This window comes from Heptranchias perlo, chromosome 36, assembly GCF_035084215.1.
Source record: "Heptranchias perlo isolate sHepPer1 chromosome 36, sHepPer1.hap1, whole genome shotgun sequence".
In the NCBI taxonomy this organism is placed as follows: domain Eukaryota; kingdom Metazoa; phylum Chordata; class Chondrichthyes; order Hexanchiformes; family Hexanchidae; genus Heptranchias; species Heptranchias perlo.
The window spans coordinates 16,498,557-16,513,716 of record NC_090360.1 but is presented as its reverse complement, the minus strand read 5'-3'; the positions used below and the strand labels follow the sequence as shown (position 1 = coordinate 16,513,716).

Sequence of the window (15,160 nt, the reverse complement as noted above, 5' to 3'; positions counted from 1 at the left end):
AATATTTGCCTTAATGCAGCCAACCCCCAATCAATAGCCAATCGGTTCTACCCATTTACAATCTACCAAGGCCATGTTAGGATAATTATAAATGTTATTTGCACGCAGGTTTATAAACCCCCTTTTTTTTTGCATAATTCTAATACATTTGTAAAATTCGCAGCATGGTATGATGGTAATAGACCCAGGCGGGGTAAAGATCCGACATAACAAGACGCCCTTGGCCAAGATTTCGTTGACCTGTTGTATTCTGACCTCTTGACATCTTTTTGCTAATAGCGAGCATGTACTGGAAAAAGGCAGTTTATCTATCTGGTTTTTGATAAAGTATTTATTCGCTCGCAGGAAGTGACTGCCCCGGGTCTGTTTAGCTGGTGGAAGGCATGTGCTCTTATCTGTTAAGTATACGATGTAGAAGAGCACAAAAAAAAGTGAGTGGTATGCTGTCGGATAAGACTTGCGCTTGGGATTGCGACCTCTCGTCACTCAACACGTTCCCAGGACCATCAGAAATTCACAGATGAATATAAATAAACCAATCCCTTTCGCTGCGCCACTTTGAGACTAGTTTTGACAGCACTGTCATACAGATGAGGGTAATCGAATTGCAGTATCTACATTTTATTTTTCGGTTGTGAATTCAAAACAGACCAGAGTGAGTTTAGGAGAAAACGCGATGAGCATAGCACGATTAACCTTGCATCGTAATACTGTACCTTGTATGTATTTACAGTGATATTTGTCCATGAGATCTTCTACCGTTAGAAAATGTAAGGTTTAACGATTTATATTGGTCAGCTGTACATATGTTGTCATTAAATAAACAAATATATAAACTTTGCATCCCAAATGTACAGATTTACAAGTGTTGTGGACGGAGTCGATTGCACGGTTTGCATCGACCAGAGTTCACCGTGTGTCCTTCTCACTATCTACACCCACACTCCGCCACTACCATGCCCTCGTATTTGTACATGTAGGTCATTACTCCGGCATCGTCCTTGTACAGTACCGAGATGGGATTAAGCTTGGTTGGCACACAACAGGCCTTGGACGCTTTCTTGGGATTCGAGCGGTTCACCAGTGTCTGGATGATAGCGTGTTTGGTGGGGGTGACGTGGTCAGTCAAAGGGAAATAGCACACCCCTCTGCACTCGTATGCCTCGTAACTCTTAGGGGCGATTATCCAGGAGTTCCAACCGATCTCCATGAAGTCCACGTGGAGAGGAGACCGTTTGCAGTAATTCCCTTTGGCGTTTCTGCGGGTTCTCGATGAGGAGTCATAAGAGAGCATGGACTGTGCCTTGATCAGACCTTCATCGTGCCCATGTGAAGTGAACCTTTCCGCCAGCTCCTCCAGCATGATCTCCTGCTCATGCACGATCATCTCTTTCATTTCGTCTCCGGATTCCCTCTTCCCATGACTTCGATCATCGGAAAACACCACCAGCAACGGCACGTTTTTATTTTCAGAGCTCGGGTCGATCTCCATGTCCACCACCTCTTGTGGACCTTCGGCGTTTTCGATGTGAATTTCAAGCTTATGAGTCGTTTTGCCGGATCTGACCCAACGTTTGATGGCATCGGTCACATCAAAGGCTTCCCAGCCGCTGTTCTTGCCATCGATCTGTTTGGAGACCAGCAATGACCGCTGGGGTTGCATCGATACCTCTTGCAAGCTCTCGTCCGGCTCGTCTGCGTCATAAACCGTGACTATCCTGTTCACACCTTCGTACATTCTCCTGTCTCTCTCAACGACGGTGTACAGTCTCAATTCGGCCATGGTGATCTCTTCATGACGGGGGATGGATATGTTAAAGATGAGCATGTGCCTCCTCACTTCGTTTTCTCCCAATGGGAGAATGGATGTACTATCTGGGAAAATAGCAAGTATTTGAAAAACCAGAGTATCCAAGACTTAGAACTACACCCCCTATCTAAAAGTTACGTTGAAACTCTCAAAATTAACAGTGCATGATATAAGTCATATATCCAATCGTGTATATTTCTATATAAACTAGTAGATTGCGATATTCCAAGAAATAATGCAATTGGCTTTGCCAACGTTGAATGCTCTTGTATTTGTTCGGTCGAATTTGTGTAAAATCTGTCAAAAATACAAGCAAGACTATTCGTCTTTGACGAAGCCAACTGCATCGTTTTTAAAAAAAATTCCATCCTCTAGTTTATTTCACATAGTTTCATACTGGGTGACTTATCTCAAGGTCAGTGCTTAGTCCAACAAATATTTCGTTTGTGCTGCGGTTATAATTGGGAAGCAGTTGGCTGAACATTTCAGAAATAGTATCCACTAAGCGTATTATTACAGGCCAGGGCAATTGTTACACTTTTTTTTATCGGTAGAAAATTCGCAGATGCTTCTGTAGGCTGTGAAATGTAATTTACCTTCGTTTCTGAAGCTTCTTACGATGTTTGAAGACGGCATGGATGACCTATCAGTAGCAAACTTGTTGTACAGATCTATCATGAACTGTGGAGGATCCACTTGCGCTGGATCTTGCAAAGGGATATCTGACAAGTTGAAACTCCGTAAGAACTCGTCCTTCATGCTTTCCAAAAACGCGTTGAAATCGAACCCACTGTCTTCATCTGGAACGTCTTCATTTTCGTAATTATCGACTCCCTCTTCATCGGTTGGCAGTCCCCAACCGTTCAGCGGTTTGCACGTCGCAACCTGTAACAGGAAACTTAGCGAAGACACTATTGCGAACCAGGTAGCACAAGTCATTGCTTCTGGTCTTTTGGGCGCCCTGTGATTCGAAACAGACTCTTGTAATATATTAGTTGAATTCTCGCAGTGTACCTCGAAAAAAACAGTGAAGACAGATGCGACTTCTGAAATAAATTGGTTCTGCCTAGCTTGCGCCTTGTGCTCTGTCCTACTGCAGTCTTGCTTCTACCAATATCATTGCACAGATGCACCGTCTTATCTTGGCCATTGATGCCCTGCTTGAGTTCCCCTTATCTTGCAACCCTGTTAGTTAATGAAGATTCTGTAAACAGTTGACGAACACATTGGACTAATGGGAAGAACAATGTATACCACAGCCAGTTATGTTCTGCGCCCTGGGGTCAGTGTCTAATTATTTCCACCAAATTGCTGCCAATTCTCTGCAAACATCACAAGAACTTTCTTTCAACAGATCACTGCCTTCTATACCCCAAATTACTTTTGGATTCGCAGTGTATTTTAAAAACAGTTCTTGAGTAAGCAAGTGTCAACCCAACCAGTTCTCAATGGCCCGAGTGCTGTTTCATTTGGCTGGACAGGAGGCCCCCGGTTAAGCAGGATTTAATTACAGTCTTAACCTTATTTTCAAATTATCAGTTAACCAATACAATTTTTGACGGCCTGCGCAAGATCCCGTCTGCTTTGTGTCAAAAATGTTTTCCCACCATTGGTTCAAGTAGAGTGACAACTTGCATACAGTTTATCATTGAATTTATTAAAAAACGCAGGCAAAGTGGAAGTAGTTCTGCGTTCCATGGATAACTTTACAATTTGGGGCAGTTACCAAGGAATATTCTACAGACTTGCTAATGAATTACAATAATTAATGGGTGAATTGATATGAGCGTATTTTTAATATGCTTGTATCTAAATAATTACAAAACAGTTAACATTTAACCGATCTGAATTGGAATTTTTAAGATTTAACAGAGATGGCTGTAAAGTGACCAAACTCCAATGTCTGCAATCAGCCGGCATATTCGTCAAATATTCCTCTGTGCATTAATTTTAATGCAGGTATTAATCTTCATGCCTCCATTAAATAGCAGCCAAGGAATGTCACACCAACTCATGAGTGAAAGTGGACATGGGCAATGGCGTAAAACAGGTGGAATTGCATTGGTCGTCCATTATACACCCCACCTGTTATATGCCCCACCTGTTATATGGCCCACCTGTTATATGCCCCGCCTGTTATATGGCCCACCTGTTATACACCCCACCCGTTATACGTCTCGTCCATTATACGTACCGCCCGTTATACGCCCCGCCTATTATACACCCCGCCCATTATATGCCTCGCCCATTATACGTACCGCCCTGTATAAGTTCCGTCCACTATACGTCCTGCCCGTTATACACCTTGCCTGTTATACGCCCCGCCTGTTATACACCCCACCCTTTATACGTCCCGCCCGTTTTGCACTCCGCCCATTATACACCTCGCCCATTATACGCTCTGCCTGTTATATACTCCGCCTATTATATGGCTCGCCCGTTATACGCCCCGCCTGTTATACACTCCATATAATTTGCAACCTTGGTCAAACTTACGAATGGACAGGCAACTCAAAATCATTTGGTGGCAGGGAACCACAAAGATGTCAAATGAGACTAAGTGAGATATTTATACGCCCTGCCCGTTAAATGCTACACCTGGTATTCTGTTCCATGGACTTCAATGCTACTGAATATTGGGTGGGGTCTATATCGGGCGGCAAAAGGGATTCTGTCTGTTGTGCATCTCTGTCCAAGTCCAACTTCACCCCCACAAGTGTTAGTCCCTTCGTATCCCTCCAGCTCAGATTATATATTCTATAGGTATCAACCTCCATACTGTGTGAGAGGCTGATACAATAAAATACTTTTGCACAAACACTTGTAGTAAAACATAAGTTTATAAGCAGCTTATCTGGACTTGCAGTTTTTGCATATTTATATAAGAACATAAGAAATAGGAGCATGAATAGGCTAAACAGCCCCTCGAGCCTGCTCCACCATTCAATAAGATCATGGCTGATCGTCGACCTCAACTTCACTTTCCCGCCCATTCCCCATATCCCTTGGTTCTTTTAGAGTCCAAAAATCTAGATATAGAGCTATGCAGTTTTCCAATCTTATAATTTTCAATTGCGATGATGTGAGTTCATCAGGAGCTACACTTGTTGTGTTCCTGAAGATAAATGATGTATGTGAAGATCTAATCCACGTGCCAAGAATGCAGAAAAGTTCTAAAGCACTGATGTAACTGTATCACGCAACACTATGATAAGTATTTTACAGATAACAATTACTTTGAGCAATAATAATACAAAGTGTGTACAGTGCTTCTCCACATACTGAAACATTTTCTAATGAAACAAAACAGTTTCAGTTATTTAAAAAAAATCTTGGAAGTTGTTGTAATTAGGATTTAATTGAAGGCTTGCATAGTTGAAGCCTTTATATGGTTATAATGAATGGTCTGGTCTGATTCATACTGGAGCTGGGGACAGACATGCCTTTTGCTTTAATCATCTGAAAATCCCTTTTACCAACATAAAACAGGCTGGAATATTTGTTACAACCCTTAAGTCGATAAGACAATTTTCCATATGTACTTAGAATATCGCAAGCATGCTGTCATAACATCTTGTGAATGTGACTATGATTGATGCATTACTTTTTGTTTAAGGAATGCATGCTTTCACTATGTGATAATTGGAATGGCTGCTTATATTAATCTATAATATATAGAGAGTAATCAGAAATAGTCATTTAGTAGTACACTTATTTCATCTATTGTTTGGGCAGGTCTTTGTGAGCTACTCAGACAGTTTCTATTACTTTATTGCTAATCCTGTCTCCCTCTTTATCTAATCAAGAATCTATTTTTGAGGCACCGAATAAGTTCATATTTGGTGCATTAGTGACATTCTATCCTATCAGTTAGCCATTCTAAGGCAAAATAGTCACCCCCTTTGGCTTATAATTGCCCCTTGGTTTCTTCTCTTCCATAACAACTTCACTAATTCCTTTTATGAATTGAAATAATGCATCATTACTCTTGTTTAGGGTATTGTTACATTACAGGACTGGATGGAGACCAATACCTGCTGAAAACAACATGGAGCTGAGTAATGCATCACTATGGGTTCTTTCCCAATACTGATTAAGATTATAAATGAAGTTTAGAAAGTTTGTTCCATATCATAAGTTTTACTGCATCCAGTGTGAAGTTGGAGCTCTTCAAGGTGAAGGTGGTCCCCCCTTGCTTGGCTAAATTTGATTTGAGCGACTTCTCTCCCCACCAGTGCTGAGTGTTTAGTATAGCTGGCCTTCAGTCTTCATTTTTCAATGAAAATACTTTCAATCTCACTTAGTCTCATTTGACATCTTTGTGGTTCCCTGCCACCAAATGATTTTCAGTTGCCTGTCCATTCATAGGTTTGACCAAGGTTGCACATTATATGACAAATATGGTTTCACCTATTACTTTTATAGTAGTATTAGGCCTACTCCTTATGGATTTCCTTGTATTACAACAGTGACCACACTTCAAAGTACTTCATTGGGAAGCACTTTGGGATGTTCTGCGGCCTGCTATATAAAAACAAGTCCCTTTTCCCTCCCCTTTATTATTTTCCTTCCTCCCTCCCCTTTTTCCTCCCAAAATTTTATGTGCCATTGAAATTGCTGTCATTCAAAGTGATCATTTTAGTGTTTGTTCAGTTATGGCATCCAATTTTTTTTCCTGCTATTCTGTACTAAGTTATGTACCTTTCATTGTGCAATTATATTTGTTTCATTTAGCACATGCTTGTATTACTTTACATTTCTAAATATTAAATGCCACCACCAACTTTTATATCAATGGGAGTGATATCTATTTCCCTGAAACATCTCACAATTGTGTGATCCAATTTGGGGATTTTACGTGCAGCACTTTCACTCGGGGTGTTATAAAGTATGATTGATCAATCTCATGAATGAAAGCTGGAGTACCCACCCAGAATCAAAAGTGCTAACAAGCAAATTCCCCAAAAGAATTAGAATTTTTTTTCACATTAGAACTTTAATGTCAGGGGAGCCGGTTATGTTCTGGGTAGCAGAATTTAAGTTTCAGCCAGCCACTGCGAACAGGATTGAAATCCAAACTGCCATGAACATAAGAACATAGGAATTATGAGATGAAAAAAGACCAAGGTCCATCTAGTTTTCCTTTTACAATCTTGGTAGTCGCCTGATACAATGATAATTGAGTTGTTGACTGATCATAGCAATCAATCTCTATCAATTAGTCTACAACAGACTCAGACATGAGGCGAGGAAAACCCCCAGTGGTGGAGAGGTTTGAGAACCATAGGTCAAAGTCACCTGTTCCTCCCAAGCGTGCTACAGTTACCACATGTTATGTCTCAAATTGTTCATATACTGTATTACAAAATATTATTTCCTGAAAGAAATTTATCTAATTTGCATTTGAATGAATCAGTATTATCTGCTTCCACTGTCTTCCTTGGGAGCCTGTTCTATAGATTTACCACTTGCTCACTGAAATAATGTTTCTATAGTTTAGTTTTGAATTTAGTCCCTTTAAGTGCAGGCCATATCCTCTTGGTTCTACTGTTCTGGACAATGTGAAACAGTTTGTCGTGATCTACATTAACTAGTCCCTTTAGAATCCTAAAATCATCTATCATATCACCTCTCAACCTTCTCTTTTCCAGTGAGAATATGCACAATTTCCGTAATCGCTCCTCATAATCCAATCCCTCCATCTCTACAATCATCCTGGTGGTCCTCTTCTTTATGCTTTGAATAGCTGTAGCAAGCAGTCTACTTGAAACAAGTAGTTGTAGTCTAAATATGTCCTTTCAGCAAAATAGGAATGTAGAAGACCAGAAAAGACCATTGTGGTTCATTTGGCTGATTCCAGTATCTAAGAAATATCGTATCCCATTCTACTTTTCGTTGACTACGTATCCAATTCTCTACCCTCATTGACTCCCTTGGCAATCCAGTTTATACATTCACCATCCTCTTCATGAAGTAGTGAAATCAAACTCTTTTCACCCTCCTTCTGAAGATTGAGGGAGTCCCCTTTTGAAAAATTCATTCTCGGAATATGGGTGTCACAGGCAAGGCCATTATTTATTGCCCTTGAGAAAGTACTGGTGGACCTTTTTCTTGCACCGCTGCAGTCCATGTGGTGAAGGGACTCCCACAGTGCTGTTAGGTAGGAAGTTCCAGGATGTTGACCCAGCGACAATGAAGGAACAGCGATGTATGTTCAAGTTGGGATAATATGTGACTTGGCGGAGGTGGTGTTCCCATGCACCTGCAGCCCGTGTCCTTCGAGATGGTGGAGGTCATGGGTTTGGGGGCTGTTGCTGAAGTAGTCTTGGCAAATTGTTGCAGTGCTTCCTGCAGATGGTACACCATGCAGCCACAGTACGCTGATAGTGGAGGAATTCTTGTGGTAGAATCGCTGACTATGTTAAACATGTTGATGTTTATCTTGCCTCTTTCCTTTAGGATCTTAAATATTTCTATAAGCTTGCTCCTGAACCACCTCTTCTTCACTGCTAACATTCCCAAGTTCTGTGGCCTCTTTTCATTACTCAGGTGTATAATGCCAGCTGTCCATTTAGTTGCCCTTTATTGCACCCCGTCCAATGCCTGGATATCTTTCTCATAATATGATGACCAGTTGTGTACACCATGTGGCCAGACTAACTCTCTGTACAAACTCAGAATCACATCCTCAGATTTGTACTATATTCCTCTGGATATACAGCCCAAGATCCTATTTTCTCTTGTTACTTTCACATTGTGCTGTTGGCTTCAGCAATCTATTTACCAATACCCAAATCTTTCTCCTGTGTTGTATTGTGTAGAATAAAGCCATTTTGCTTACATTGCCACTGTTTGTTATGTCTTCCCAAACTTATGACTTTGCATTTGTCCACATTGAATGGCACCTGACACTCCACAAGCTATCCATGTCCTTCTGTATCTGATCAGCCTGTTCCCAGTTGTTTGCAGTACCCTCCTTCCCAGAGTGGTGTCATCTGGAAACTAGAAGAGTTTTGTTTCCTTACTTCCAAGTCACTTTACAACATTGCGAACAGCAAAGGCCTCAACACTGATTCTTGAGGCACCCCACAGTTATCTCCTTCCAGCTCCATGTACAACCACCTTTTGCTTCCTCTGCTTCAGCCACTTTTCAGTCCACTTCAGTAACATTTCACCTATGCTGTGCCTTTCAACCTTGTGGACCAATCGCCTAAGTGGCTCTATATAAAAAGTTTTGCTGAAATCTAAATAAACCACATATACTCAGTTTCCCTGTCCACAAAGTTTCCTATCTCTTCAAAATAACTCCAATAGACTTATCAAACATGATTCCCTTCCCAAAAAGATGTTCTTCATCCTCTTGCATGAAATCCTGTGATAAGAGAGCATTGAAAGCAATTCCTAAACCTTGGAATGTTAGGAAAAAAAACACCTACCTCTTAATGGATCCCTTCCCCTCAGCCAATAACTTTGAACTTTAAAACCCATTTGAAATGTCAAATTTTGTGTTGGGTGGGAACTGGGAGCGAAGAGGAGAAATTCATTATATCCTTAAAATTTGGTTCCATAATGAAGCTCTTCCACACTCTGTCCACCAGCAGACGACCAGGTCTGAACACATTAGCACAGTGTGAAGTGATCAGGGAGCTGGTAGGTTCATAAACTCACTGTTTTCCAGGATTTTGCCAGTAAGAACTTTTATCCTGACTTGTCTGCTGGTTCCTCTGGTTGTAAACCCATTACTCCTACCAATGGGTGAAGCTGTCATTGTTTCTCCTCAGTTGTAAGCTTCAATGCACCTTGTTGACCAGGATAACTCTACTCTGGTTTAGGCAGGGATCTCACAGACAGCTTAAGATATAACTGTATTAGTCCAAAGTCCACTAAAGTTTAGCAGTGTTACAGTTATAGATTGATCGTAATGCTGTAAAACCTAATCCATTACAAGTTCCAAGTATCGTATACTCACAACCCAGGACACCTCAGCCGGGTCAGTGGTGGCCATCTGTGCCCCCTCTCGCAGCAGGGGAGTTTCCCCCATGCCCGTATAAGAGAGAGGGAACTCACTCTGTAGGTTACCCATGGTATGCAGGTTCATTGAGGTGTGTTCAAAAATAAGCCACAAACTTTGTCAAATCTTTGTATTTAAGATGTTCTTTTGTTTTAAGAGAAGAGTCAATAGGATTTCTGCTGATGTGATATCGAGTAGTGACAAATAAATGGCATGGTTGAAACTTGTAATAAAAGATAAAGCTGCTATTGGTTTGATCATTATAATCCCAACATGCCGACTAACTAGTCTTATTCAGCATATTTATATGGTTTGCTGATGGACCAGACATGGTGTTTCTATTGTGTGATCAGGATTACTTGACCTATACCTTGGTCTCTAGAAAAAGACAACAATTGCTATAACATCCTGAGGCCAATTAGAGGCTTAGGGACATTTTGAGTCCAGAGGTATTTTCTGCTGCAGCGGAAATGTCTTTGTAGATTGGAAATGATTGGTCTCCTTTCACAGTGTGAGGAATTAATGGTACAATCTCGCTAGGATCCAGTGCACACACATCAATCGATATGCTGACATTTAGGAAGATATAAAAGGAATCAAAAATGAGAGATTCATGTTGGAGCGAATGTCAGGAGGCTGTATAACATCACATCTGGCTCATTGTACCCCCCCACCCCAGCCCCCACCACATCACCATACACCACCCCGGCCCCCACTGCCACCACACCAGAATACACCCTTCCTGGTTTATTCTCTTGCAGCTTCGACAGTGAAATTCTTCAACCTTTGACGCATTTGCTAATGTTATCCTGAATCATTCAGTTGGTAGAATTTTGATGCTCATCTGATGGCGATATTACATGACTGTGGTAGAAGGAAAATGTAGCAAGATACAGAGACTAGAGAGAGGGGGAGAAGACAGACCAAGATAGAATACATAGAGCTTCTCAAACTTTCCTAAATATTGGCAATATTGCCCAAATGAATAATGAATATATGATTTCTGTCAACAGCTGCAGTCTGACCTTTTGAGTTCCACAGGTGGGACAATGACCTTCCAGTTTTAAATGAAGAAAATTGCTGTCCATTTTTGTTTTGCACATGAACCAGGAACATATGGGTTAATCATAAGCTTACTGTGGGCCACTCATAATAGTTCCTGGGAGAAATTACTACCTCTGGTTTACCCACGATATTCCTGTTCTCAGTGCGTAAGCAAAACTGCGGAGCTTCTCTCCCATATGGTGGACAGGCAATGAGAAAGGAATGGCACCAAGTCTGCTGAATCAGCTGTAACCTGTAATTAGGAGTCAGGTAAGCACTTGAAATATCAGTGAGAAGGCAAAGCTGGATGATTGCTCACACCACAGATTTGGAAATTATTGACTAGAAAAAAACCCACTTTGGCCAAGAGCTGTCAACTCTTCTGTAAGGACTAAGAGAGAGAAGGCACACACTGAAATGGATTTAATGGCCACACTCCTCTCCACTCTACTCCCACAAGTGCCTGGTGCAACAACAACAACTTGCATTTATATAGCGTCTTTAATGTAGTAAAATGTCCCAAGGCGCTTCACAGGAGCGATTATCAAACAAAATTTGTCAGCGAACCACATAAGGAGACATTAGGACAGGTGACCAAAAGCTTGGTCAAAGAGGTAGGTTTTAATGAGCGTCTTAAAGGAGGAGAGAGAGGTAGAGAGGCGGAGAGGTTTAGGGAGGGAATGCCAAAACTTAGGGCCTAGGTAGATGAAGGCACAGTCGCCAATGGTGGAGCGATTAAAATCGGGGATGCGCAAGAGGCAAGAATTGGAGGAGTGCAGAGATCTTGGAGAGTTATAGGGCTGGAGGAAGTTACAGATTTAGGGAGGGCCAAGGCCATGAAGGGATTTGAAAACAACAACAACTTACATTTATATAGCACCTTTGACGTAGTAAAACGTCCCAAGGCACTTCAAAGGAGCATTATCAATCAAAATTTCACATCGAGCCACATTAAGCGATATTAGGACAGATGACCATAAGCTTGGTCAAAGAGGTAGGTTTTAAGGAATGTCTTAAAGGAGGAGAGAGAGGTAGAGAGGCGGAGAGGTTTGGGGAGGGAATTCCAGAGCTTAGGGCTTAGGCAGCTGAGTTTGGGGCCTAGGCAGCTGGATGAGAATTTTAAAATCGAGGCGTTCCTGGACCGGGAGCCACCGTAGGTGGGCGAGCACAGGGGTGATGGGTGAACAGGACTTGGTGCGAGTTAGGATATGGGCAGCAGAGTTTTGGATGAGCTCAAGTTTATGGAGGGTGGAAGATGGGAGGCCAGCCAGGAGAGCATTGGAATAGTCAAGTCTAGAATTAACAAAGGCATGGATGAGGGTTTCCGTAGCAGATAAGCTAAGGCAGGGGCGGAGACGGGCGATGTTACGGAGGCGGAAGTAGGTGGTCTTGGTGATGGAGCGGATATGGGGTCGGAAGCTCATCTCAGGGTCAAATAGGATGCCAAGGTTGCAAACGGTGCACAGGCATGGGAGCCAGTAGCTTAAAGCACGGAGCCACCACAGCCTCGGCTATGGGTCATTCACCTGCACCACCCTCCTAATGCACAGTCAAGGGAGATTTCGGGCCACCAGAATATCAGCAGACTGTCCATGAAACCCTGCAGCCACCCACTACATTCACTCCTTCAGCTAGGGAATCACTTAGGAGCGGTAAGTTCACACATCTGAAGTACAAGCACCAAGGAGCAGTATCAAAGCTGCTAACATTCTCACACTACACAGTAGAGGAAATAAGTATCCTGACTTGAACATTGTGCTGAACATTTATTTGTCATTAGTGATAATAAAATAGCAGCTTAGCATAATATGGCAATGGGTGATATTTGAAGAACTGAATATGAGTGTAGGACAAGGTGACTTAGGTTTGGTTTCTTGGCAGATAGGAAATTGTGCATTTGTGACACTCTTTAGTGTCAGGAATTAGTGCTTGGTGCAACAATCTTTCTTGTTGCAATGCTGGAACCACTGTTAATTCCTCACTGGAATTTTCACCTTCTCACTCTGCCATAGTTTTTTGTAATCTGGTCTTTGAGATGCATGCGGAGCCCGCATTTAACAGCAAGATTATACAGCATGCAGCAGACAACAATTATTCAGGAATCCCTGCGGGTGGGGGTGTACTGTAATGATACTGCTCATTTGTCCAGACATGTGAAACACTGTTCCAGGTAGTAAAGATAAATCCTGATAATTCTGATTGCAGCATGAGCTTTGTTGTACCTGCAATCTGCCTCTATGGGGCATGGGTGTCATACACCAGGAGCCATTTTCCACAACTTAATTCTATTCAAATAATCACAGACAATAGCCTTAAAGTGAAGGCATTGTGAGAGCTTATGGGAAACTGCATGATTCAATGGTGGTCACAAAATCACAAGATAATGACAGATGCGGAAGGCCATAAAACCCATATTAGTTCATCCTGGAATTTCCGCATTGTGGTATCTGATTGTTTCTTAAATGTATTCAGGGCTTTCACCTCCACTACTCTACTGGGAGTTCCATTCCAAGTATTGATCACTCTTTGCACGAAGAAGAACCTCCTGATATCAGTCCTAAAATTAACTTTTAATAGTTTGAATCTATGCCCCCCTTGTCCTACCCCCACAAATTAGCAGTGTCAGCTTTGGTTCAGTGGTAGCACTCTCACCTCAAGGTTATGGGTTCAAATCCCACTCCAGGTTTTTTTAATTAAATGTGCAGTGTTTCAGTGTTAATTGGTTATTTTCTTCCAAGGTTGTTTGTGAGATAGACTTTTTAGTTATGTGTATCAGTGTTCCTTGTCTATTTGTTCAAAAGGTATTATTCATATGGCTTTAAGTCATCCTGTTTATAAACAAGAAGCATAGAGCACAAGCATTTGTTCTCACAGTTTTTTGTTCTCACATTTGCATTTATTCTTGCAGTTTGCAACTAACTTTAAATAATACGATTAAGCAAATATCAAAAGCATGTACTTTCGATTATATAAAATATAATATAGGAACATAGGAACAGGAGTAGGCCATTCAGCCCCTCATGCCTGCTCCGCCATTTGATAAGATCATGGCTGATCTGTGATCTAACTCCATATATCTGCCTTTGGCCCATATCCCTTAATACCTTTGGTTGCCAAAAAGCTATCTATCTCAGATTTAAATTTAGCAATTGAGCTAGTATCAATTGCCGTTTGCGGAAGAGAGTTCCAAACTTCTACCACCCTTTGTGTGTAGAAATGTTTTCTATTCTCGCTCCTGAAAGGTCTGGCTCTAATTTTTAGACTGTGCCCCCTACTCCTAAAATCCCCAACCAGCGGAAATAGTTTCTCTCTATCCACCCTATCTGTTCCCCTTAATATCTTATAAACTTCGATCAGATTACCCCTTAACCTTCGAAACTCTAGAGAATACAACCCCAATTTGTGTAATCTCTCCTCGTAACTTAACCTTTGAAGTCCGGGTATCATTCCAGTAAACCTACGCTGCACTCCCTCCAAGGCCAATATGTCCTTCCGAAGGTGCGGTGCCCAGAACTGCTCACAGTACTCCAGGTGCGGTCTAACCAGGGTTTTGTATAGCTGCAGCATAACTTCTGCCCCCTTGTACTCCAGTCCTCTAGATATAAAGGCCAACATTCCATTAGCCTTCCTGATTATTTTCTGCACCTGTTCATGACACTTCAATGATCTATGTACCTGAACCCCTAAGTCCCTTTGGACATCCACTGTTTTTAACTTTTTACCATTTAGAAAGTACCCTGTTCTATCCTTTTGATCCAAAGTGGATGACCTCACATTTGTCTACATTGAATTCCATTTGCCACAGTTTTGCCCATTCACCTAATCTATCAATATCACTTTGTAATTTTATGTTATCATCTACACTGCTTACAATGCCACCAATCTTTGTGTCATCGGCAAACTTGGATATGAGACTTTCTATGCCTCCATCTAAGTCGTTAATAAATATTGTAAATAATTGAGGCCCCAAGACAGATCCCTACGGGACTCCACTAGTCACATCCTGCCAATGTGAGTACCTACCCATTATCCCTACTCTCTGTCGCCTTTCGCTCAGCCAACTTCCTAACCAAGTCTGTACTTTTCCCTCGATTCCATGGGCTTCTATCTTAGCTAACAGTCTCTTATATATGATATAAGATGCATTTAAACATCACTACTGTCCATTATGCACTGCAATACCCCCGCCCCCCCCCCACCCCCACCCCACGACGTAATTCCTGTAATGAACACTCATTGCTTTTTATCCTTCAACCAGTTTATTATCTATATCCAGGGTTTACCGTGAATCCCAC

The 15,160-nt window shown here is 41.7% G+C and overlaps 1 protein-coding gene across 1 annotated transcript; it reads right to left on the bottom strand.

Annotated features, from left to right (window-relative positions):
* Window positions 1-605: 605 nt before the first annotated feature.
* Window positions 606-2,893, bottom strand: LOC137303974 (bone morphogenetic protein 10-like). The gene is made up of 2 exons (XM_067972369.1): window positions 2,407-2,893; window positions 606-1,875 (listed from the first exon to the last, which is right to left on the bottom strand). The coding sequence occupies exons 1-2, from the start codon at window positions 2,747-2,749 to the stop codon at window positions 929-931; spliced, it is 1,290 nt and encodes a 429-aa protein (XP_067828470.1). The 5' UTR covers window positions 2,750-2,893; the 3' UTR covers window positions 606-928.
* Between the last annotated feature and the right edge of the window lie 12,267 nt (window positions 2,894-15,160).

Excerpts from the sequence above, each read along its gene's own strand:
- LOC137303974 (XM_067972369.1), bottom strand. The coding sequence starts at position 2,749 with ATGACTTGTGCTACCTGGTTCGCAATAGTGTCTTCGCTAAGTTTCCTG. Across the intron at positions 1,876-2,406 it reads AAGAAGCTTCAGAAACGAAG|ATAGTACATCCATTCTCCCA; the intron begins GTAAATTACATT and ends CTATTTTCCCAG.